The following is a 25392-nucleotide window of genomic DNA, read 5'->3' as shown; positions in this document are numbered from 1 at the left end:
TCTCCTGGTTTGAGCAGTTTGTAGACATTTGCTATCAAGACTCGAAACACGAATTCCTCTTCACTTCTGATAGATTTAATTTTCAGAAGTGTCTCTCCTGTTTTTCTCTCCATCCCTTTCCAGATGGAATTTATTCTGTTTATTTGTCTGATTTGTTTCTTTTTTTTCTGTTTTTTTTTTTCTCTTGTCCTTTTTTATTTTCTTTTTTCTTTTTTCTTTCCTCCTTTTTTCTTTTTCTTTTTTCTTTTTTCTTTTTTCTTTTTTCTTTTTTCATTTCAAGTACTAGAGAACAGCTGGCTTTACTTCAGGCTTGTTTGATTGGGCAGAAAGGATGTCTTGCCCATTCTAGGAAGATTCAGACAGAATTATTTCCTTCCCTTTGCTCTCTTGTACTGCTACCCCTAAAAAGCTCCTAGCACATTCAAATGATAAAGTGGCAGAGTCCAGAATTAGGGTATGCAGAGGATTAGGGGATGCCAGCAAAAACGTAGTTTGAAGCTCAGGAGCTTCAGTGTGGAATTGTGGATAGACATCAGTTTCCCTAAATGCAAATGAGCTTCTCTGGAAATCAGCATGTCCCAGGCCCAGCAAAGGATGAAAATTCAAAGAAACCCTTATTAGTTCTTAGAGTATTTTAAAAAAATCAAAGGCTATCTGAATTGTTTCCACTGGTTTATTTCTATTGCAGTAATCCCCATTAAAAATCTTGCTAACTGTTTCAGAGAACAAATAAAATAGTTTAAACCATTAAAAAAATCCCCATTCCCTAAAAAAAAGCTTTACTCATGTCCACAGTATTTCACATTCTCCCTTCATTGTGGGTATAATGTTATTTTTTTTTAAAGTGGTTTTTTGTTTTGTTTGATTGATTCATGTATTTTTTTGTTTGTTTTAATCAGAATAAAAATTTTGACTTGTACTTAAAGATGGTATTAGCTATTCCTTTTTGGGGACAAGTGAAAGCAACTCTGCTGGTCTTGGTCTGTTGTTTTTTTATGATGTTGTAGTAGCCTGATACAGATTTCCTTCAAGACTAAATCAAATACATGCATGAGATAAGGAAAAGAAACAGGAAAAGTAGGAGAGGAAAAAAAGAATTTAAAAGCTTTTTTTCCCCCAGTGCTTGCAAAATCTTTGCGTGAAAGACATGGACTGGTAGATATACTCCCCAGCAACATTAATACCTCACAAACCCTTATTAATATCAGCTCTTAGAAATCTGTGTACTTCTGGGCAAGCAGTTTTGAGAACGGTGAGCTGGCTGGCTAATGTGTCTTTAGATATGACAAGTATCAGAAAGGAGTAATTCTGAGGAGTAATGAAGATGGGAGGAAATATAAAAAGCACAACTAGGTGAAGTTTGCCTTCTGGGAAGCAAAGGGTGGTGGGGGAGAGGTGCAAAGCCCTCCACTTCCTTCAGCTGTTGTGGCCTGGCTGCTGTTGGGATCTAGAGAAACCATGATCATGATGGTCCCAGTGCTCTAAACAGCACTCATCCTTTTAGTCCATGTCTGTTTTCTGTCATTGACTGCCCCCAAATAAACAAGTGTCAGCCTCATTCAAATTTATTTGCTCTAAAGAGCTCATATAGTTTCAAAATACTATTGGCTTGTGTTAGTCCTGAGTTCTCACCTATCACATCTGTTCTTTTAACATGCTAGCTGGTAGTGCGCCTTTGCTTTCAATTTCTGCCAACTCTTACACACTATTTTGTGTTGAAAACTCCAGGTCTCTTTGGACAACTTACAGTGCAGCCTCTGTGTAACTAGATTCAGGCAATGTTTGCAGAATGTCAGTAACTATGGGTTTGGGAAGGAGAGAAGGTGTCCTTTGCTAAGACCTGCTTCCTCAAATTTGTGAGACCAGAGACACGCTCAAAGATCTGAGATCAATTAGACCCGATGTATTTTCACAAATATTTTCACCTCTAGATTGATGAAGGAGAAATAGCAGTGACATATTCACTTGCTTTCTTGATATTTCTTTTAAGTCTCTGGCCTGGCAATACTACTGCCTCTCTACCACTGTCTCCAGCGAAGTTAATCCTCGATCCCAGTGGATCATAAAAAATGGCAATCTGAAGTTTGGAGTTCTGTTGAAAGAGGAGTCCTGCTTCTCACGTGCCTGAAGCTTCCTGTTACTGGCCCTCTTACAGAGGCTGAAGCAAAAGGTGGTGGTGAAAGAGGGGGGCTGAGGTAAAAAAAAAAACGGGACACACTGGCTGCCTGTAGCACTGGCTGCCTGTAGCTCTACCTGACCAGCTTTGTTCTTGTGAGAAATGAGTGTGTTTTGTTTGTGGCTTTGTGAAAAAAAGTCACTGGTAACTGTAGCATAGCAACAGGGTGCTGGACCTATTTTTCTAATGGAGAAGGGGAAAATAGGGAGTGGGTGGAATTTGTACAGAAATGTGCATCATCTTGGATTTGGGTAGATAACCTCATCTGACATTATGTTCCTGGTGAAGTTTGTCTTCAGGTGCCTCTGAAGCTCTGGATGTTTCTGTTACTCTGGTTTAATTGCCTTCAAGCTACTCTGGTTCTGGGTCTTTCTTGTGAGGCAGATAGGAGGACATGATATAGGACACTTGTGACATTTGCGTGATATTTTCTTCAATTTAACATAAGACACTTTGTGATTGCCACAGCTTGAAAGAGAAAAAGTAATAAAATTCAGAGACAGGTCAGCAATAGCAGATCAGACACCCTGAGAGTCAAGCTTTTCCTTCATTGAAAGCAAACTAGAGAACACAGGCAAGTCCGTATAAACCTTCAATGAAGAAGCTGAGGTACTGCAAGCAGTGAAGTTAGGGCCCAGTGGTCTAGTCAGCCTTGGGTAGGCTGCCCTGGAATCTCTCCCCAGAACCCTTCCTCTTTCTGTAAAATATGAGGCAGGTAAACTTCTGTTCACAGCATGGATGCACTTGCAGTCTCGGGAGGGAAGCTGCTTGGACTAGGAGGAAATACAGAAGGGTTGGCTTTGCAATGGTAACACAGAAAATGTCAGAATCTGAGCAGTCAGGCTTTCTGGGTGCATACAGGAACACCAAACTCCTTGGACAACTGTTTTTCATTAGCATTTCGTTCTTTTTTGGAGCATTCCTGTCTGTAGGCAGCTGCCTTGAAGGCACGTGTTTAAAGAGGATAGTGTGTTATCCTGTCTAATACTTTAGTGGTTTTAGTTCTCATACTGAAACCCCAGAGGGAATCAGTACTCCTATAGGAAGAGGGGGGTGGGAGGAGTGAGATTCATCACATGTAATCCCAGGTTCCCAGCTCTTTGTGCTTGTTTTGACTGTGTTGGATAGGATGGGTTGGAATGGCAAAAAAGACTAAATCCCTCTCTCTGGTGGGGCTTTAGGATAGCTCGACTGGTTTTCCAAGTACAGTTGAAATAGAGTTTTGCAGAACATGTTAAAGATGGTTGTCATGGGGATTTAGCTAAAAAAAAAAAAAAGATATAGAATTAAAGGATTGCAGGCTGTGATCTACTGTCACTATTTATCTTTGTGTTTAGTTGTGGTTTTTTTCTGATTTACTGTATTTAAATTGGTCCCCACTCCAACAGCTTTTCTGGAAGCTGTATAATGGCAGTCTTTTAAAACAAAATCTTTTACCTTTGAGTTGTAGTTGCCACTTTCATGGGCGAGAAAAAATCATTGATGTAGGCCGATTGTGCCGAGAGCTTTGGGGACCTCTGGTCCAGTATCTTACACAAATTATTCACAGTTCTATGGGTTGCCTCGTTCATGTACTTGGCAGAGAGAAAAAAGACTAAAAAGGTTTGAGGACTGAAGTGATCCTCCAACATCCACAGGGTATTCTGTGGGCAGTGCTGAAACACTGATGAAGCCATGAGGAGTACCCTGATTTGCAGATTGGAGCTGTTCCACAATAACAAGAGATGTCACAGCATTCTTTTAAAAAATCTTTCTGTAACATTACACTCACTTTAAATGACTTACTAAATCTCCTAAATCCACAACATTTAGATAACGAATTGAGGCAAGCTGAAAAGGACATTAGCCTCTTTCATTGGATTCATGCATTATGTTTCATAAATAAATTCTTTTTGGAGTGCAAAGCTTTTTCTGTAAAAAAATGGTTACGTTTTTTCTTTTTTTGCCCCAAGCATTTGCAGAGACTGGTGTTATTATCAAAATTATTTTTCTACAACTTAGTATAGCAAAAGTACAGATTTTTATGTTAGGCTAGCCTTCATAAAAACCATAGGAGATAACAACTTATTCTTTTAAACATCCTGATCAAGTAGAAAACAGGTCAAGGTTCTTTTTATCTGAGTTTTTAAGGGCTATTTTACAGCTTTGCACCAAAATCTCAAGGAAGCTTGAGTGAAATGTGTGAGTTAAACAACAGCATGCTAAAGTCATGTTAAAGATAACATTTTGGAGAAAAGAAAGCATTTATGATTTCTATACACTTTTAATGTTTTACAATGATTTTTTCCCCCAAGAATGACAGAAAAGATGACTTCCACATGTTCTGTTACTATGGTTTATTTGTAATTCTATTTGCTGACTGTAACGACACTCATAAGGTTTTACTGTAATGACTTCCTTTTTTTCCTTCCTTTTTTTTTCTCTTGATAATTATGGAACTACATACCCTTCAAACTTTTTTTTTCTGTTACACAGATGGCACGTTTGAGATGTGTACAAATAGTGCATTAAAAAGTTCACACCATTACCCTCTTCCTTTGTAACATATAAGAAAGGCCAACCTGCCTCAGACCCAAGTCAACCACACACTCTCTTGATGGGTTACCCAGCTCAGGCCACTGATTTACTGCTGTGTGGGTGAGAAGGTATACATTATGGAAAAAAAAAAAAAATGCTTTTATGGAATCTTGTCTTCTTTTTTTTTTTTTCTTTTTTTCTTTCCTGTGGAACGTAAACAAAAGCTCCCCAAACCACTCTTGAACCAAGTTTTACAGATACAAATACAACCAGAAAGGGTTAAAACTCCACGATTGCAAATAAGTGTTTTTTTATACAAATGTTGCAAAATCAAGATATTTGCAGCCCAGATGTGGAAAAACATCATTGTTTCTCCTATATCTAAAGAAAATAACAAAAAGCCCTTCTACTCATGCTTTTTTTTCCTCTGTGTTTATATGTGTGCGTCCTGGAGCAGCAACTGGCGATGATGCAAAATATAAATCTCTCATCTGAATGTTTAATACATGTAAATGACAGGAATGATGGTTATACCATGACTTATTGTATACCAAAAAACAGATATGCAGAGCTGCGGGGAAGCCACCCACTGAAATATCCATTCCATATCCATATTTCCATTCTTGGAGATTCATACTTCCAAGAATTAAACCTCAAAGACTTGTCTTGATGAACATCTTTTTATAGTCTCGTCATATTCATGCATAATGAGACCTGAGATACTGTCAGTCATCTTCATTTATACTCTGCCTTTGTAATTGTGTATATTTTACCTGCTTTAACTCAGTGTACATTTTCAGAATCTTACTGTGCCTAGGGATAATGGCTGGGAGCAGAAAAAATGTGATTTAGGAATGAACACTTTCTATGTTTTGGAAAGTACATTTTTTTTCCTGACATTACGTGCTAGAGACTTGTGTCTACATTATATATTGCTCATCTTATGAGGAGTCCTAGTCTCATTGCAGATGGCCTGGTGTATGTAGATAGGTGACATAAAGCAAGATGTTTCCACTTCAGATGTTTCAGTTACAGGCAGTAAGAACAGGAATTTGAGGCTTACTGGTCACCTCAGTTTTGCTGGAGCAGGACTCTCTAACAGAGAGTCCTGGTGACCAAGAACAGAGATGTCATTGCTCAGTAAATCTTCTTGCATCCAGAAAGGACTGACTGGATATGAGCAGTGTACTGTAAATGTCTGCCTGGCTTTTGTTACCTCTTGTACCATGTAAAATTTCTGGGGGAGTGATGGCTGGTTGGCCACAGCCACATGAGGCTGGTTTACAGTGTTTAACAACAGAGCTCAGCTGTGTGGGATCATCCCCTTGCACTGTTTCACCTTGTGGGGTGGGATTATTCTGTATTGCCTCTGCCTTGCTCATTTATAGGCATATGTGGGCGATCCTGCAAAGTGGTCCGTGCTACAGTTATGTGGGGGCCATGCTCCTCTGTCTCTACTTAAAATCATTTTGGGTCGCTTTTGAATTGTATTTTTCAGCTATATGTGGATCATTATACATAGTACTGTTACATATCTATGTAACACACATACAGGCTTTATAATGGATCAAATGCTCCTTTATGATTGCATGCAACATCCAGACCTGAAAGGGTGATCTAACCCTTATTCGTCCTTATTAATCAGCAAAACCTATGCTAACACTCTGCCAGTTGCACCAACAGGAGTGGTGGCTTTTTAGCATCCTGGGTTTGCACAAATATAGATCATAGAGGAATATTTCATCGGGTGTTGATCTGTCCCCATGGTGATAAGCACGTATTTTTACAGTATAAAAAGCTGTCGAAACCAAGAACTTGCACGTTACATATTATTCAGCACTGGAGTTTGCTAGCTTGCTAATTGGTTGATGTGGTGATATTTAATTATTTATTTTTTTAATTGAAGGCTGAAAAAGCAGAAGGATTTATCAGACTTCCAGACTTCAGTGTGGATCGAGCAACTGAATGCAAAAAAAAGCAGTAAGTTTATGTCTTGTTCCCAATTTTGCATGATTTTTACAACATTGCAAGGAATGAATCTCAGAAGTCTTTGACAACAAAGCTGTGGGGAGTTCTTTTGTGTTGTATAAATAATGAGATATTAATTGAGCTACTGAAAGGAAACCATATTGCAAAAATATTTTTGAAAAATCTCTGCCAGATGTGCTTTGCTAAAACTACAAATGAAAAAATAGATCAGTGTGCCAAATGCTTTTTTTTTCCTCCTTTTCGTACAGTGATAATGAGTAAGCTGTAGTCTGTCTCAGATAGCTCGTCTTAGTTGAGGAGGTCAGCAGTGGTGCAAGTAGTGTTGCTTCCCTCCAAGCTGGCACTATTCTTTAGGCTACTGTGATGCAACTGAGCTTGAGCTGTACTTGAACCCTTTGTTTGTGTGGGGAATAAAACCTTTGTTTAGCAGGGTGTGTATTTGAAAATATTGTTTCCAAACTCCGTATGCAGCACTGACTTCCATCTGCTTCTGAGCACACTTCAAAGGTTTGGAGGGGTGTTGCTGTTGTTCAAAGTTATAAAGCTCAGCATGATTTTCATTGTATCTCCCTCGAGAGAAAGCCTTCATTCTTCTGTTTGGGTCTCATGCTGCAATTAGCTGTAGGTGTTCTTGAGGTAAACTGCGGGCTGGACTTCTCCAAGGACAGGGGACAGGTAGTTTGAATATGGGGCTCTCCATTTTGTTTTCTCAGAGGAAAGGTTGAGTCACGCAGTACAGAACCATGAGAACATGTCTTTCACTTCTTTGGCTGTTGTCTGGGAGGGAAATGTTCTCATCACTTGTTTGGGATGGGATAAGTTAGGAAAACCAGCACTGCTGGGTCAGCTAGGGCCCAGCCAAACTATGTGTGTGCTTCCATGGGATGATCTCCTAATGAGGTACAGAAGAGGGAAGACACACAGTCTCAGGATTGAACACTGTGTTTTAGGAAAAAAAGGCACTGAAAATTCTTAGTGGTGGATATTCAACCAAAGAATAGTTTGGGTCTGACACAAACAGATTGACTATTGAAGGTAGCCATATGACTAACTCCATTTTGTTTGTTTCAAACCTGCCATCTGTTTGCCTCTTTGGTGCCTCCTAAAACTTGTCTTGGAAAAGTCATTGAAAAGTCAGTCAGTGTTCACCAACTGCGTACCACTTGTGACTTTACTGTGTCACATGTCCCTTCCAGCAACCATCAGTTTTCCATGCTGTGGGGTCTTAGCCTGATTAATCACTCATGGAAGATGATCAATGCCTTGGGTCGCTGATGGTACTTCCTCAGAACTTTTTCAGGTTTGCTTTAATTTTAGAGCTGGAGGAAGCAAAACTGCACACAGTATTTGAGGCTTGGGAATGCAACAGAATTATGTAATGAAACAATGGAAGTCTTTGTTTTATTCTTTATTCCTTTCTTTTTAGTTCCTGTGGTTTATACTCTCTGAATGATGTGTGGCCTAGAAAATAAGCTAAAAATAGATTAGCGTTTTAAAGGAAGAGTTATAGGGATGGACAAGTTAATCTGAACTAATACAGTGGAGTGAATATATATTTTAAATAATTCATTCAGCTATTATGTTTTCTTATATAAACTAGTTTTCTTTATATCGCTTATATTTTTCTTTTCCTAAAGTGCTATTAAGATCAGCCACCCACAGATCAAGACATTTTATTTTGCGGCAGAAAATGTTCTGGAAATGAACACGTAAGTAGGAGTGATTGGTCATGTTTCATCCTGTCTCATGCATGAAAACACCCTTTGAAAGTTCATTCTTTCACTGTGTCAAGTGCTTATTGACAAAGTTATTTGGGGAATTACTGAGTCTGGTTTGTTTTCTGATTGCTGAATGGAAGGTAACTGAAGAAATTTGTTCACCAATGGTAGTTGAAATCAGAATCATATAATTAACCCAATTTTGATACTAATCTTCCCAACATTTGCTGGTAAGATCCCTTTCTGACAGAGAGGTGCTAAGATTTGAAAGGAAATTCATCACCTTGGGAGAAGTGAGGGCTTAATATAGTTTTGTCCCAGAATTGAACCAGGACTCGAATATAATAGTGTCTGCTTTCAGAGTAGTGCAAAACGGTTGCAGCTGAACAATCCTCATGACAGATCAGAAGTTTGATTTCTACAAATGTCCAGCAGAAGAACAACCAGATAATTTTTAATGCAAGAAGTAAAAATGGGTATGAATACTGCCATTTTGGAAGCCACAGAGCTATCAGAAAGATAATATTTTATACTGGTCCAATTTTGACTGATTTAGATTTATCACATATCTTCTTTGTCTTTTTTACTTCAGATTGCAGTCTGTTCACAATGCTATTTTATTAGATGGCCAAATACTGGACACGAAGCAGTACAATTTAAATGGGAAGGGAGATTCTATGATAGTCAGGTCAGGATTATAATCATGGCTCTGCTGGTGATCTTCGTGAGATTTTTCATAGGTCATTGACTATTCTTTCTCTCTATAAACAGGAGACCTCATAGATATTTACCACAATAGAAAAGGAGTTTGAGAAAATGGGTGTGACCTTTGAAAGGCCTATAGATTCAGAAATGTACAATACTACAGTAGTGTATGTGCACAGATATATATTAATAAATCTGTACTCTATAGATGTATGCACATTAATATAGAAGGAAAGAATGCATTGGCCTTTGAAACTTGGAACAGCACAGAACATTCTGGTGGGGAGATAACTGGGGAGATAACCATCCATCTCTGTATTCCTGCATTTCCTGTCAGAGCTCCTGAATGGAGTGACAGTTCTTGAGGTAGATAGGATGACTGAGAATGAGGGACTGCTGGACAGGAATCTTTCTGTAGAGAGAGTAACCCTGGTTGAGAGCGAACAGATGGAAGGATGTATGGAAAAGGAAAATTAGAGCTAATGGAGGACATTAGTGAGTGCTAACAGCCAGTTTGTAGCCCAGCTGGAAATTCTCATGTGAGACATGTTTAGTCTCATGTGAGTCAGTGATTGAAACCTACACAGGTGTCCCAGTTCTTATGCCCCCAGAACGATTTTCTTCAAACTCCACTTCTTGAGTAAATTTCATTTTGGCTTAGAAGTATTTCACCTAGTGTTAAAGCAGCTTGCACTATGTTGCACTAATTTCTCACTATTGCGGCTGATGATGTTTTCCTTTGCAAAGTATAAAATACATGCATTTAATACATAAAGTACACACATGCTCATGCATATGTCAAAACAGACTAAAAGACATCTGTTCTCTTGGCTCCAGTTCTGCAAATACATATGTGAGTGGCTCCACTGAACTCACTGAAGCATTTGTGTGTGTCGAGTTACTGGCATGCGTCAACGCTTGATGGATCATGGCCTTTTGTAACTCTTCATGCTTATATCTATATATGCATATACCTATGTGTATATCTATATCTAGTAAAAACAACCGTGGATTTATTAATACAGTCAGTTGCTTCATTAATTTAGCATATATTTGCTATTGTCATGCACAAATGAAAAGTAAAGGCATCCTGACTAGCTGCATGCATTTATCTGGCCAGTTGTACACAGTTGTTAGTGACTTCTCTTCCCTTGTCTTTAATGAAGTCTTGGAATTTTTTTAAGCAAATCTTTTCTTTTTTTAAGGTGGGTTTTCATTTAAAAAATCATTCTGTTACGATTAACTGTCAGAAAAGAGTCAATAAACTACTCTTACAGAAATGACAGTTTGTTTTTCTGAATTATTATGTGGCTCTATTGTTCATACTGCAGTCTAAAACTGTAGTTACTTTGACACTGATCTTTCTAGCAAATTTCCCATAGCTTTATTAGAACCAAGATAAAACAAAATGTTTTTAGGTTCCCCCAGCACCCCCCCCCTCCCCCACGTAATGAATTTTAATTCCTGCCCTTCATACATTCCCTATTCAGGTTTTGAGTTTTAATCTGAAAGTCTTGAGATTTTCCAGTTATTAGTTTCTTAAAACCCTGATAGATCTGACTGACATACAAGCAAACATAATACACAAGAAGTATATCTAGGGGATGTTTCTAGCTCTAGAAAAATGCAGCCACCTAGGAAGAGAAATTAAAAAAGCATTACTAGTAGCTTAAAGCAACACAGGAAATGAGACTTACTAAACCTGAAAGGACATAGGAAGTTGAAGAACACAGAATATTATGGTCAAAAAGTCTGGTTTTAAATGACTCAGATTCTTAGATGGTGCTGCAATAGTTTTGGCCAGGCCATCTGATGTCTTCTTCTATGGCTCCCATGCCTTTGCTTCATCTGAGGTGAAAGATGACACCTCAGTTGCTAGACTAAATCACCGACATGGTGTTATAGCACAAATACTTTTTGTTTAGCTTCCACAAATGCAAGTCCTTGGTCATCAGTAGTGCTTTTTTTTTCAGAATGAGGGAAAGAAGATGTCCCACCAATTAATCCTACTCACCACAGAGAATATTAGTATTCAGGTAACTAGTGTCTTTCTAGAAGAGCATCTAAGAAATAGAAAATTTGACATTTAGTCTTCAAGCTAATGAAAATAGATGTGGTGTTGTAGAACACATCTGAAAGGTGCAAAACTCTGTCTATCTGAGGATCATGCAAGTATCCCTGACTATATTCCCTCTGTTTCAAACACAGGTGGCTAAGTAAGCTGGGGATGGCTGTAGACCCTCAGGCGCCAAATGGGAAGAATGAGGAAGGTATGCTCCTCACTGGTTTCAACGTGTAACTACATTGTGTTCTTCACAGTTCTTGTTTGACCAAATTTTTGTCAGCTATTTTCTTTCTTTTAAACTGTCATCTTGGGTCTGTCTGCTGTCTGAGCTCAGAGAAACCGCAGTGACACAGCACAGAGTAATCACAGAAAAAGAAAAAATTATGAGAAACTGTGTGACTGAGGGAGACACTCTGTGATTCTGTGAGAGGTGTATAACTACTTTCTGGCAGTTTGCTGGCTTGCTAAGCCTACCAAGTGTGAAGAGAAATAGCTATGCTGCTCTGCGTTTTGAGCTGATGACTTATATTACAGGAGCTGTGCAACAGCACAGGAGCTTGCAGGCTTGGTAATAACTTGTGCACTGTAGACTCATCCCTAATGTCTCGTCCATTCCTGGAGGTTTCAACAACAGCAATGTAAAGCAACAATGGGGTGGCAGCACTATTCTGAAGCCTACAGTTTCCTTCAGAGCCAATCCCAGGAGTTCATCAGGGAATGAGTAACTTTAAAAGTTACTTAGGTGATGCAGCCTGTTTTGTCTAAGCACTGAAATGTTCCTCTCTGCATTGCTTCTGCTTTTTCCCAGAATTCAAGATTGTGGTTTCTGCCTGTGCTTGGGACATGCAATTCCATTATTGATTAGTTTGATCTGGCTTTGTTTATACTCTGGCTCCATTTATGCTCTACTATCAAAGAAGTTTTGGGGCTGGTAAACACAGATGCCACTGATTCAGCAGGTCTCATAAATTTCTTTTTTTTCAGTTCATGGTTGTTTCTTGTCAGGAAACTTACTGATTCCTACACTGTCTAATTCCTCCTAAATGCCTGTGTCCTCTTTGAACCCAATTTTGTATCAAATCAGTTTAGGTTAAAGGGCTATATTGAGTATTAGGGTGTGTAGCAAGAACTGCAAAGTAATTGTACTTAGTGAGGAAGTGTGCAAATATGTTGTCCATGTTTTCACAAGGGAAGGGTTTGATGGAAAATGAGGATGGCCAAAATTTTATATATGAAAACATTTTTTTTAAGTCTCAAAATTTGTAGTATTTGTTGTATTGGCTGAATTGAGAATGATAAAACAATGAGTCAGTCCACTCATCTTAATTAAAAAAATATGACCAAAACATATAAAATAATCCAATCAATAACCTCTGCAGCTAGTTATCTAATTACCCTTCAATAACATAACATAGCCAAGATTTTTTTCAGCTTTTAAAGCTAGTGGCCCATCTCCCCTTCACAAAAAGGCCTTCTGGTGTCAAACGCCTCCTTGTCTTTCCATGCATGTTTTGTCACAGGTGATGAAGCAGCATGCACTGATGTGCCTGGGTGGATGTGCCCTTGTAGAGACATTGCTATTTCAGAAAAATGTTGTCAGTACCCACAGTCACTTCTTTTCCTGCTGACCCGGTTTTCCCCTCTGTATCACACCCCATAATTCTTCAGAAGTGTTGTCGCTTGTTATGACATTTCTTGTGTATTTATATACTTTTTATGCATGTTAACACCACTCCCCCACAACCTCATTTGCCTATTTAGAGTATCAGAAACAGCTGTTGATTCTTTTTGAGTTCTTCTATGTGCCTAAAAGGGGAGCCATAGGAACAATAAGCTTTTTACTAAGAGTTACTCAAAAAGGCATTGATAGTGTCATAGAATTTGATGTAGGCCTTTCTGTACATGTGGTGCAAGCACTAGCTCCTGTAAAGGTTGCACACGTGCTGGGAGATCTAGCAAAGGAAACTTTGTGGCCTTTCAGTACTTAAAGGGAGCCTGTAAGAAAGATGGGGACAAACTTTTTGGTGGGGGCCTTTTGCAACAGGACAGAGGGTAATGGTTTTAAACTAAAAAGGGGTCAATTTAGCCTAGATTTAAAGAAGTAATTTTTCACAGTGAGGGTGGCAAAAAGCTGAAACAGGTTGCCCAGAGAGACGGAGATGCCCAATCCCTGGAAACATTCAAGGTCAGGCCGGACGGGGCTTTGAGCAACTTGGTCTAACTGAAGATATCCCTGCTCATTGCAAGGAGGTTGGACTATATGATCTTTAAAAGTCCCTCCCAACTCAAACTATTCTGTGATTCTATAATCTTGCCCAATGTTTACAGGCAGGTCCTGGGAATAGGAACCAGCAACATACTGCCTCCCTTTTTCTGTGTCTTGTCAATGATTATCACTTCATTTAATCCACCTTTAAAAAAAAAAAAATTGAGAAAATGTTTTCTGCTGCTACACAGATAGTTGAAAGAAATAACAGCATGACTGCCTCTGCTACATGTCAAGAGATATACTGAGTTTTAGTTTGTTTTTTGTTAAAAAGCAAAAGAAAAAGATAAAAAAAGATAAATGAGTTGTATAGACCTGGAGTATTTTGTTATTACCTCTGCACATGTACTGCCATGCCATATGGCATGCCTATGTGGGTTACTGTGTGGTGGCAAAAGACAAGGCTGCTCTGTGGTTTCCAAAGCACGATGTGAGCAATCTGTTTACTCCAAAATTGCAGCCAAAACCCTAATACCTGTTGCTAGCTTCAGGGAAACTTACTGATTACAAAGATTAAGGAACTGACTCTTCTGTTTGCAACAGCTCTCCCTAACTTCTACTACAAATTAAAGTCTTCATTTAAACACTGCAAAGAGAGGAAAAAAACCCACCCCAAACCTACCTGTGAAGCTATCTAGAGCAGTGTTTCCTGTCATAGCAAATTAACACTTTTTTTAAATTAAAAAAAAAATTAAAAAAATGCATTGCCATGAAGTAATGTAGTGTTACTGCAAGTGGGTTAGGAGACACTGACTTGTTAAAGTGTGGTCCTCAGTCCAGAACATCCTGCTTGGTGTTCTTTGGTTACCACGGCATTGCGAGGAATAAATTTTTTGGTCTAACACTTTTGCTCATTTTCCATGTCTGCCTCAGAATGTTACAGTGAAAGCGAACACGATGATCCAGAAATAACGGACACTCCACCTCCCCCCTACACAGTCCAGCCCTCACCTCCTCCTTTGGTAAGTGTTCCAGTAATTAGCCTGTTTCTTATTGCAAGCCAGTTATCACATCCTGCACTGCATGGAGCTTCACACTGTAAGAGATCAGCTCCTTCCAATGCAGGCATATTTATCTTGCCGGAGAAAGGAAGGTGTCTACCTCATACACGCACTTTATATTTTCTTTACCAGATTTTCAACATGCTGCTATAAGCTACTTTTTCATACTGTTCTCTTTTTTTCTTTAAAATTCACCCTGAAACTTCTTTATTTTTGTGCCCCTGGTAGCATCATTCAATAGCTTTGTATTTATTTATTTGATTGAGCTCTTTCTAAGACTGCTGAATTTAAAGCTGCATTTGTGGCAGTGAAAAGAAGTCAAGGGAAAGAGGCCTCTTCTAACAGTGACTAAAATCTGTTCTTTTCCTCTACCTCTGAAATATACACTATGGAAAAAGGAAATAGGCATCCTTCCAAAAAACTATGCATTTTTCTTTCTAAGTGTAGCATATTTGCCCAGAATATTCCTTCCTGTCTCACTTCATTTCGCAAATTAGAATAAGCACTATGCAGCCTCGTGTCTAATCTAATTGACTCACCTAATTATTAGCCACATATTGTCCTATTCATCTTGTTTCTATATCATTGCTTTTCCCAGTGATCTCATCTCTCTTACATGTGCTTTAAAATGGGAGATTTACTTAATTCTTTGTCTAGAAATGAGTGATCTGTTTTGGGGTGGTAATGCAGCCCAAATAAGGAATCCTGAGTTCAAGGATCACTAGTTGAAAGTTAACATCAAGAGGTATGCAGTAATATACTAAATAGTCTCCTCACATCTCATGGAAAGGAAGTGTCTGCTGCCTCACTGGTGTGGTACAGGTTCCTATGTGGCACAGAGGCAATGAAGCAGTAGCAAATCTGAAATACACAGATGAGCTACAGAAACTTGTGTGATGATAGGCATTAAGAAAAGGAGATGTCAAGCACAGGGTTGCCTGTCTGACAATCTTTAATTAGCTCACATAAAGCTGGGAGCGTATGTCACGCTGTCATCCGCTTGCCCCCCCTCTGTTTCAGTCAGATAAGTCAGTCCTCACTTCCTCTCCTGAAACAGTTGTGTAATGTTTATCACTGTAAAACAACCTGCCTGGCACTTGCAGGGTGCCGGGTGTTCACTGCTGTGTAGAACGTGATTCTTTATGGCCTGTATTAACTAGAAGTTAAATGTGGCTGAGTGGCTACAAATATCAGAGAAAATAAGAACTCTGGCATTGATGTCTCCAACAGTTATTCTGGGCCAAGGGTCAATAATAAAGTGTTTTGAATTTTATACCTCAGTGTCTCGCTTTAGGAGGCTGTAGATGTTTTTTCCGTCTGCTTACCTCTGAGTGAATGCTCGCCTTTTTCCAGATGATGAGCTTTAAACAGGTGTTGTTTTTTAGTTTTCTGTTTTTCTGGCTTCCTGCTCCTTGTTGGTCTGTTGCTGCAGGAGTGATCTCCGGTTGTCTCCTTCCCATATACTCCTCTTGAGTGCTGGCCTCCACATTTTAGCAGGGGATGTGCAAATTGTCCAGGCAATTGTGCAAATGCTGAGGGGTCCTGTTTTCTCAAACTTTGCCTTGAAGATTATATTCTCTCAAGCCTTTACCTTTCCCAGCTGATGGCCCTTTTTATCTCCTCCTTAAAATCCCTTTCCCTGTGGACAAAGGTTAGTGTCTCCTGAGCAAAGTTGACATATTTTCACTCCAGAACTGGCCACTGGAACAAGCTCCAGTTGCTGTGGGTCTGCCACATGCTCAGTTTGCTTCCAGGGTTGACCGCAAGTCAAAGTCTTTGAGATTTAATGCCCCTTTCACTTCTGGACAAGTGCTGGAGCAAGAAAACCACTGGGAGGATTGGAGAGGCACAGCTTTTACTAGGAATTCAGTTTCAGAAGTGAAGCCCATGGTTGTCTCAGGGAAGGCTGGTTAAATATTGATTGTTGCACGTTTATTTGTTGCAGCGTTCTTGAACCAAGCTGTGAAGTCCCAAACGTGGTAATGGCGTGGATTTGGGTTGATACTCTGTGGGTACAGCACTTTTGGTTGGCTTGGTTTAATCTTCTCAAATTGCAACTGGAAGTGAAACTCAGCCCAGCATCAAGAATGTCAGAGCCAATGACTAAAGTTAATATTTATTTATTTATTTATTTATTTTTAATTGCACCTCTTCCTCCTGAGTGCAAAGCCATTTTGCAAAATAGGGATTAGGAGGCATGGACATTTTAGAAAATCAAACAAATGTTGCCTTAGAGAGAAAGGCCTCCAAACTTCTTGAAATCAACTCCAGACTGAAAAATTATTAACCTGGAAACTAATAGACACCCAGGTGCAGACTCTGCTACATTTTAGAGCAGCAAACATTTTGCTGTACTTCTAGCATAATGTTTATACTGGCTGTTCTATTCTCTGCTGACTCAAACCATTTTGAAACTTGAAAAAAGTAGTGATCATGAGCTTTCCATGTTCATCCATACTTTTGGGTCCTGTGGAAGAAAAACACAAGTGAGGAACAAGTAAATTTTAACATCTGTAGGACAAAAGTTAAACTGACCACCTGCATTAATTTATCCAGGTGTGAATGGATTTACAGTTAAAAAATCAACAGATATGTTGAGACAATAGATTGCAGCAATCCCCAGAAAGCAATTGAGTTGTTTAATGGTCATAATTTTTCTCTCAAAAATGTCTAGAGACTCATTGATCTCAGTGGAATGCTTATGATCTCCTTTTTAAAATATCCCCAAATGGATATTTATTTTTATATGGATGATTGCAAAAATTCCAAAGGAACCACTTGAATAAGTTAAGTAAACATTTGTCATGCCAAAGAAAAAAACAAAACAAAACACATATGTAGAGAAAAAGAAACACCTTCTGGCAGTCATTTATTCTCACCCACATTTTTTATTTAACACACAATGAAAAAAAATGAATATATTCTACTCAGTGTAGCACAGTTTTAATTTCAACAGCCCTTTTTTCTTTTTTTTTTTTTCCGAATGGAAAAATGCCAGAAAAATAGAGGTGAGATCTAGCATCTTCCTTTCCTGGCTTTGAACAATTGAAATTAGACCATTCACATCATGTAAGCAAGAGCTTTTACCATTCAGTTGATCTGCTTGACTTTACAAATACTTCAACAATTTGTCTTTGTGATGGGTGCTCTTAAATGAAATGCTTCACATCAACTGTGTTCCCTGTGGGTATTTTTAGCACTCACCCCTTTAGTTTATGATGGTATCTGTCTGTTCTTTGCTTTAGGATGCATATGTTATGGTTTCCATTTTAAAAACAAAAATGCACCTGAAACACAATGTTGTACTTCTCATAAGAGGAATATAAATGTCTGGGTCCTGCAATGTTTGGGAAAGTCTTCGAGGAATTGTTTAAGGACTAGAGAACTTTAGTCTTCTGAGGAACAGCTGAGGGAGCTGGGGTTGTTTAGCCTGAAGAAGAGGAGGTTCGGGGGGAACCTCATCGCTCTCTACAACTACCTGAAAGGAGGTTATACTGAGGTGGAGGCCTGTCTCCTCTACGGCATCTGCAGTGAGAGGACTAGATGAAACGGCCCTAAAGTGAGACAGAGGAGAATTCAGATTAGATATTAGACATTTTTTTTTGCTGTTAGAGGGTCAGGTACTGGAATAGGTTGCCCAGGAAGGTGTGGAGTCACAATCCCTGGAAGCGTTTAAGAGACACCTGGATCTGGTGCTGGGTGATATGGTTTATGGAATGCAGTGGTAGTGTTGGGTTGATTGTTGGACTGGATGACCTTAAAGGTCTCCTTCAACCTTGACTATTCTATTGATACCTTGGTGTTTTGATTTTTTAATTTTTGTAGATCTTAGAAGTAGTTATGTAGTAAATGTAGATTTTAAAGTAGCAATACATTATCCCTTTACCCTTTAACACACCAACTACACATAGCAAACCCTGTCACCCATTCCCATATCAATCCCCGAAATTCCACTGGCCTGTTTAGTCTCATTTTTGAGGTAGAATTGTAGAGAACACCCTAAAATCTATGCAAGAAGATTTAGCCATAGACACAAAAACCTTCAGGCCTAGGACTCTGTAAGGCCTCCAAGAACATTACGTGCTCTGAGGAAGATGAAGAAGAGGGGGTCCCAAAACACCCCCAGACCCAATTCCCAAGAGGCGTGGTGGGGGTAGAACCTTAGTGGTGGCCAGATGGGGATTGGGTGAAAATCATTATAAAAACTGAAAACACCTGTATTCGAGAGCACGCATTGGGGGTATTCCAGAAAGCCTGGGGGCTCAGTAAAGCCTTTGTATCCTTATCTTATCTCCTACCTATTTTGGCTTGGAGTCTTTTTTTCCCCATAGCCATTTAGGCAACAATATGATACTATGAATGGCCTTGAAAATTTACAAAAGTGAAGAAACTGTTATAAACAAATGGTATCCACAATCTGATATTGGTTTTCCTCATCTTCTGAACTGAGTAGTAGTTATATGAGGCAGCTGTATTAGAAGCACAGGAAGTCAAATCTACTTTGTTGTTTTTAATGTAAAAAGGAAGTATACATTACAGTATGCAACACTGAATTGCAGAACTTTATGTATCATAACGAAAAAAATTGTCACTCTTGGTTTGTTTTATTTGAGTAAATCTTATTTCTGGTTTACCAGATTATAAATAGGTATTCCAGACTACTCCCTTTATTGTGTTTGCAGCTTGTCCAGGTTTCCCTAGCAACACCTTCTCAGTATTCCAATACTTTGTCTAGTTATCATCTGTTTTAATTCTTGCACAGATCTGTTCTACATATATATTGAGAACACAAACTTGCCAGAATTGTGGTCTATCAAGTCTGGTATTTTGATACTGGCATTGGCCAGTAGCAGATGACTTGCAGAAGGAATAAATTTCTGGAGGAGCAAGAAATCTGGTTTTCATATCATTATGATCTCATCACAATTTCTGATAGGTTCTTCTGAGAGCTTCACTATAAGGCTTTGTCTTTCCTCCTCTCCCATTACTTTATTTGTCACTGTCAATTGATTCTGTTCTGGGTATTTTTATGTATATTTGTGTGTTTTATATGTATTACTTGGGTATTTGACTCTCTTAGCTAATCTCATCAGTGGTGTTTGGTGGGTAAGAAGTAGACTAGTGATAGTTCTTTGTGAGTTGTTTCTGGAGACCAGATAATAGTACAAATCAACCAATGTAAACTTCTAGTGTAGACAAAGACCTGGGCACCCAATCACTTGACTGGGAACCTATCCTTAAAACTTTGTTCTTTCTCTCAACCTTCCTTTACATGGAATTGTGCATGTACCATACCCTCTGTCATTCAACTCCTAACTAATAATGATGGCTTTTAGATGTCTCTGAGATCTCTCTGGTTGTATGTGTTTCTGTTAAGGCAGGGTAACAAGTGGGGGCCTATTGAGTATTGAGAGTCTTTGGATGCCTTAATGATTTCTGATGTGTTTCTCGTGAAGTTTGGATCTTATTCCAGATTCATGTTCTGAAGTGTGAATCTTAGCAGGTGAATGAGCAGCACAAATCTTGTACCATTCCCTGTTTGAAGGGACCAGGTAAAATACTTTTTTACTGTACTTCAGTGTACTTCAGTGCTTGGTACCAATAATCTATGTTTACTGCATTGGTGGAATTGTTGAATGCTTCAAGAAAACTTCATGTTCAATGGCTAATTTGGAGTTTCACTTCTGCACTCTTGATCAGATCAATAAAGTGAACACAAATTAAAGAGTGAAGATGAATGTGAGACTAGCATGGAAGGCTACATTCAACACAAGCTTTTTCCTTGGTCTTTTATTTCTAGACATTGTCAGGTTTGTATCTCTTTTACCTCTGGCCTCCTTGTCACTTAGTTTGTGAAGCTACTGCTCTGTAGGAGATTGGCTGCCATACCTCAGGCTTGTTTGAATGGGTAATTAATCAGATTACATCAATTTTTGGTCATTTAGCATTTCAGCTGTATACCTATAACATGTAGAACCTAGGGACAATAATGACTTGTAAATAATTTTTCTTTTTTCTTCCACCTCTGCTTTTTGTTTCTGGAAAGCAGGATCAGCAGAAGTCATCTTTCACCTCGACTCTATCAAGTGAAGCATCTTGTTCTCTCTCCTCTCCTGAAAGCACTTTGAACTCCCAAGAGTCATCATCTTCCCTGGCATCCAAAGTGGTTTATTCTGAGAGGCAGTCCTGGCTTGACCTAGTTAACAGCTCTGCCACAGAAGAGGGTGATCAGCCTTTAACTTTCTGCGTACAGATTCATTCTGATGAGCCACCAGAAGCAGTCTGTGGAGAAGCAGCAGAAAGCCAGGAAGTCCAGCTTTCCCAACCCAATGGTGGATCCCAGAACTCTTACTTAAGTGCAGATGCACATTGTCTAGCAGTGCCAGATGCAACAGGACAGAGATCACTAGCCAAAGGTGAGCTAATGAGTTATGAGATTTTTGCTGCAGAGCCAAACAATATGAGAGTTCAGGGGTTTCCTCAACTTCCTTTTCCCTTCTTTCCTTTATGTTCTTCACTGAAGAGTTTTCCAGTGGCACATCATTTTTAACAAACATTTACTTTATTGCACATTAAATATATAGCCTAGTATCTAGTCGGTAGGTATCTTTACAACTTTTCTCAAATTTTACCTGTATGTTAGACCATAGCTTCTGTATATAAATCTAACAGAGATATGTTTTTATTAACTGTTTTATTTCAATGCAGATGTCTTTTATTAGTTGGGATTGAATCAAAATGTTTAGAAAGTGTGTCATAGAACAGACACTCTAAGCAAAATGGAGCATGTGGTTAGGTCAATCTAATTTTAAAAATAAAAGCAGTTGTATTTACTTGAAGTACATACTCCCTATTTGTTTCATTAAGCTTCATCGTAATCATGAGAAAACAACTGCAATCCTGAATCAGAAAGTCCATTAAGACTGGATTTTGTCTAAGCAAATAGATTTCTGCACAGGTATCCTCCTACTGAAATGAAATGAAATGAAAAAGTTGGCATAGTTCCAGAATTTTGTCATTGTTACTCCTCATAACTCTCCTGCCAAGCAAGACAATATCTCCCGCCTTTAGAGTAAAGCTTCTTAATTCTGCATTAAAAGCAGTTGAGGCCTAAGTGGTGCTCATGGCATACAATCATTCTGCTTAGAGAGGTAATACATAAGGAAGAAACAACGTTCTTGTGCATCATCTCTTCCCACGATTCCAAATCCTTGTCAGGACCTTCAGATGGGTACTTTGTTGCTGAAAGAGCAGGGTTGCCTGAGCATAGAGCAAAACAAAGGTGTATCTAAAAGCTTAGGCTGAAGGTAATTCAAAGGTGGAAAGAAACAGCACTGGAGTCCTTGGGAACACAGGGTATTTCTCTGTAGATGAACATAACACTAGTTGAAAAATGATAGTATAGGGCACGTTAGTTATGTTGTCAGTCTCCCTACAGTTTTACATACATCAACAGTTAGAAACCCTTTATTTTGTCATTTGTTTTTCTGATTAAAAAAAAAAGAGGGAAATTGAGCAAAGTACAGCTTTTAACAAAAGTGAAAATTAACTCACTGTTTTGTGCTCAGCTTTATTATCTGCCTTCTAGGGTGCTCTGCTAGAAAATTCAGTAGCAATGAAGATCAGTAGGAATTAAAACCCAGAGTGATCATATGTCCTGTTTCTGTGTGATGGAAAAGAGTGCTATGCTTTATGAGAGTTATTGTGGAATCCAATTCCCCTAAGTTCTGGATTTACAAGTTGAGAAAAGGCTGCAGCTAACAGAAAAGGGTTCCCAATGAAAATGTCACAAAGACATAGTAAATACACTTTTTTTTTTTTTTTTTTTTAATTTTACCTTCTGGGTTAAATTTGACATAGCAATGCCTTGGAAAACATTATTAGGGACATTCATGTAGATTGTTAGAATGTAGGTCACATACGGAATAGTGGCTTGAGATCCTGCTGAGCAAGATTCAGTGGTTGCCTTTCAGAAATCTAAACTGTTGTTTAGAATATGCTACTCTGGTATTGTCAGCAATCCTGCAACAATGTGTAGGTTAATGCTTTCCATCATAACTGTAAGGGTAACTGTAATTTTTCCAGGTAACTTGTAAGGTACTTTTATGAATGGTCATAGAATTAGCATGACACATTCACAATCATTTGAAGTATAGCTTAATATGCTCAATGATACTATCCAATAACAATGGGATTAAAATGTAAATCAAGGTACATTTTGGCATATTTCTACAGTTTGCAAGGTGGTTTAATTTTCCCAAGATTTTTCCTGGGAAAATTAATTCTGTTGCCCACTGCTTAGCTGATGGGCAACCCTGATGGCAGAACACAGAACCATCCTAACCACACTGGTGATCGCTGACGGAATTCCAGAAATAGATAATTTCACTGAGACAGTCACTATGGAAACTGTATAATCTCAAGAGAGTTTGTCTGCATCATAACCCATTGTTGAGCAAGTAAGATGTACACCATACACAGGTTTTTCTTTCCTTTATCAGTCTGCATATTATGGGGAGGGTATGGAAACTATCAGTGTGTGGAGCCCTCCCCTGCAATGGCCACTGAAAAAAATTTAGGAAAGAATTTGCAAGGAGGTTAAGCTACTTCTCCTTGAGAACGAGGTAGAAAAAACAGGATTAATGTAAAATAGCAATTCAGTTACAAATGAAAGTTATCAAAAAGGATGCAATCCTGGTTCTAAGGCTTACCCCTAAGAATTCACCACTCCAGTTAGTTGATAAGAATGTGCACAGATACTGTGAGATGAATTCAAGCTGTGGGGTAAAATGTAGCTGCAAAATCTCACGATTTACAAAAACTGCTAAAATCACCCTTGTTATCTGATGTGAAACAAGAAGACATACCTCAGTGCAGTCCATAATATTTGCTTTATGGAGCTACTGAATAGTGCATTTCTGATGTGTTTCAGAGTAGTGAGATTGCATCCAGGAGGAGACAAATCTGTCTTCTGGCAGCATTTGTCCTGAAAGAACTTGTTCCCTGTGTGTAAAGATGGCCCTGCTGTCATTGGAACAGCTGTGTGGTCCTTAATCCCATTCTCCACAGAACCTAGAGGTGCATCCATGCTCTCTCCTTCTCCTTGTGAAGATTAAGATAACCTCTCACACACTCTGCTTTCTGACCACATTCTACATGGCAAAACACCATGAAGAATTTTTGCTTGTAGCTGATGAGAACCTAGAGCTGAGGTGAAAGTTTTCAAGAACTGAATAGCACTTTTGTTGGCCAAAGTGAGAAATGGAGTCCAACCTAAGAAAAATTGGTACCTAGAAGGAAGAAAGAATAGCTGTGGTTTTGTGGGAAGAGCTTACCATGAAAAAGCACAAAAATAGTGAAGAAACTTTAGTGATGAGTTACCAACAAAAGAAAAGGTTTTCAGAGACAGATGGATGAAACTCTGTAAGAGGAGCCTCAGGTTCAACTAAATGATAATGGATTATTTTTTCAACAAAAATTATTTAATGAACTCTGATAAGCAACTGTGAGTGTCTGGTGCAAGGAGCTATAACGTGATATTTTTAACAATCTTTCCAGCCACTCTCAGCAGTGTTGTGAACATTCTCAGCCTTAACTCTCAGCACCAATTACTGAGGAGACTTTTCACACCAGAGAGTGATATACTAGTAAAAAGAAGGGGAACTGATTAGTTTTCTCTTTTGAAAGGTGATCAGCATTATGGTTCTATTTAATTTTGGGGAATATTTAATATTTTTGGTGTTGAGGCTTGCTACATGCACTGTGACAAAGGATTCTAAGCTGCCTGTGACACAAAGAAACTGAACGATATACAAGAAACAACTGAGAATACAAACAACTATCTGACTGCATAGGGGCTCTGTATCCAAAATCTAGCCTTGCTCCCTCTGGGATGGCTAGGCTATACTTTGCCTTTTTTCTGGCAATCACTAGAACAAAAAAATATCTAAGAGATGCCACCATTATCATCAAAAAATATAATAATGAAAGGAACCGAAAGGTTACTATAAGATAATAGGAAGTCTGTTTGTATTTATTTAGGGTTCTACTACTATAGTAATAAGAACCCTTCTTCCTTGCATTTTATGTGGGTTTTATGATCATATCAAGTTAATACATCTTGGCAAGGAATTCTTATTTTACCACTTCTGGTTTATTTTACCTTAACTCACAGCAGCTGGTAGAAGATCTAGTGTGTGCTGATATTTTCAGAAACCTGGACAGCTTTACAAATACCACTTGAATTTTACCTGGATTGGTTTTGTGGGAAGGAGTTGGTTAAATAGGAGCTGGATGCATTCAATTCCTTCTGTTCTCAGAACTGACATCCTCTTCCCCTCTGGAGTCTGCCTGTGCCAATAATAGCCAAAACAGATCCTCTGGTGTGCTCTAGCCCCTTCTTTCCTTCTGCAAAAGTTACAGAAAATGGCTAGATTGTGGCTGAGACTAGCCAAGAGGTATACCTGTGGTGAGAACAACTGGGAGAGAAACAACTGTGTTTGAATAATAATTTTGTTTCTCATTAAAAAAGCTTTAGAAATAACAGTGAAAACTATTGTCCTACAGTTTCCTGAACTCTCTGAAAAAGAGATACTTACTTCTTTTGTTTCCAGTTCAGTCTGTTTATTAAAAATCTACCCCCCACTCCTGAGTCCACTATACCGTTATAGACAAGAGCATCTAACTCTTGTTGGTAATGTACTTTTCCTGTTATTTTCTTCCAGTCTCTCCTACCTTTAGTTCTACATTTGCCAGTGAGGAGCTTGCCTAAGCTATGCTCACCTAATTAAAATTTTTCCTGTATTTTGTGTTCCATAGTTATGTGGGAAATGTGATTTCCCTGAGGTGACATCATATTCCTATTGAAAAGGGAGTGGGTAGGTAGGTAAGAGCAAAAGTGGTTTATGAGTTTTTTCCTCTGCTCTCCTCAGCTGGGTTGTGTGTTGTTCCATTGG

The 25392-nt window shown here is 38.8% G+C and overlaps 1 protein-coding gene across 7 annotated transcripts in view; it reads left to right on the top strand.

The window, feature by feature from the left end:
* IPCEF1 (interaction protein for cytohesin exchange factors 1) overlaps positions 1 to 25392 on the top strand; it is an 82889-nt gene that overhangs the window by 45788 nt on the left and 11709 nt on the right. For 5 of the 7 annotated variants that reach the window (XM_050314745.1, XM_050314742.1, XM_050314741.1 and 2 more), the window contains 5 exons: positions 6600 to 6673; positions 8320 to 8391; positions 11314 to 11375; positions 14310 to 14398; positions 20484 to 20853. In XM_050314745.1, coding sequence (XP_050170702.1) covers positions 6600 to 6673; positions 8320 to 8391; positions 11314 to 11375; positions 14310 to 14398; positions 20484 to 20853 — 667 coding nt within the window. The remainder of the gene's footprint in view (positions 1 to 6599; positions 6674 to 8319; positions 8392 to 11313; positions 11376 to 14309; positions 14399 to 20483; positions 20854 to 25392) is intronic. The other 2 variants (XM_050314744.1, XM_050314743.1) reach the window with 1 other exon arrangement.

This window comes from Myiozetetes cayanensis, unplaced genomic scaffold, assembly GCF_022539395.1.
Source record: "Myiozetetes cayanensis isolate MyiCay16 unplaced genomic scaffold, myiCay2020 scf2-11, whole genome shotgun sequence".
NCBI lineage: Eukaryota > Metazoa > Chordata > Aves > Passeriformes > Tyrannidae > Myiozetetes > Myiozetetes cayanensis.
The sequence above is the reverse complement of the archived record's forward strand: the minus strand, read 5'-3'. Positions and strand labels throughout refer to the sequence as shown.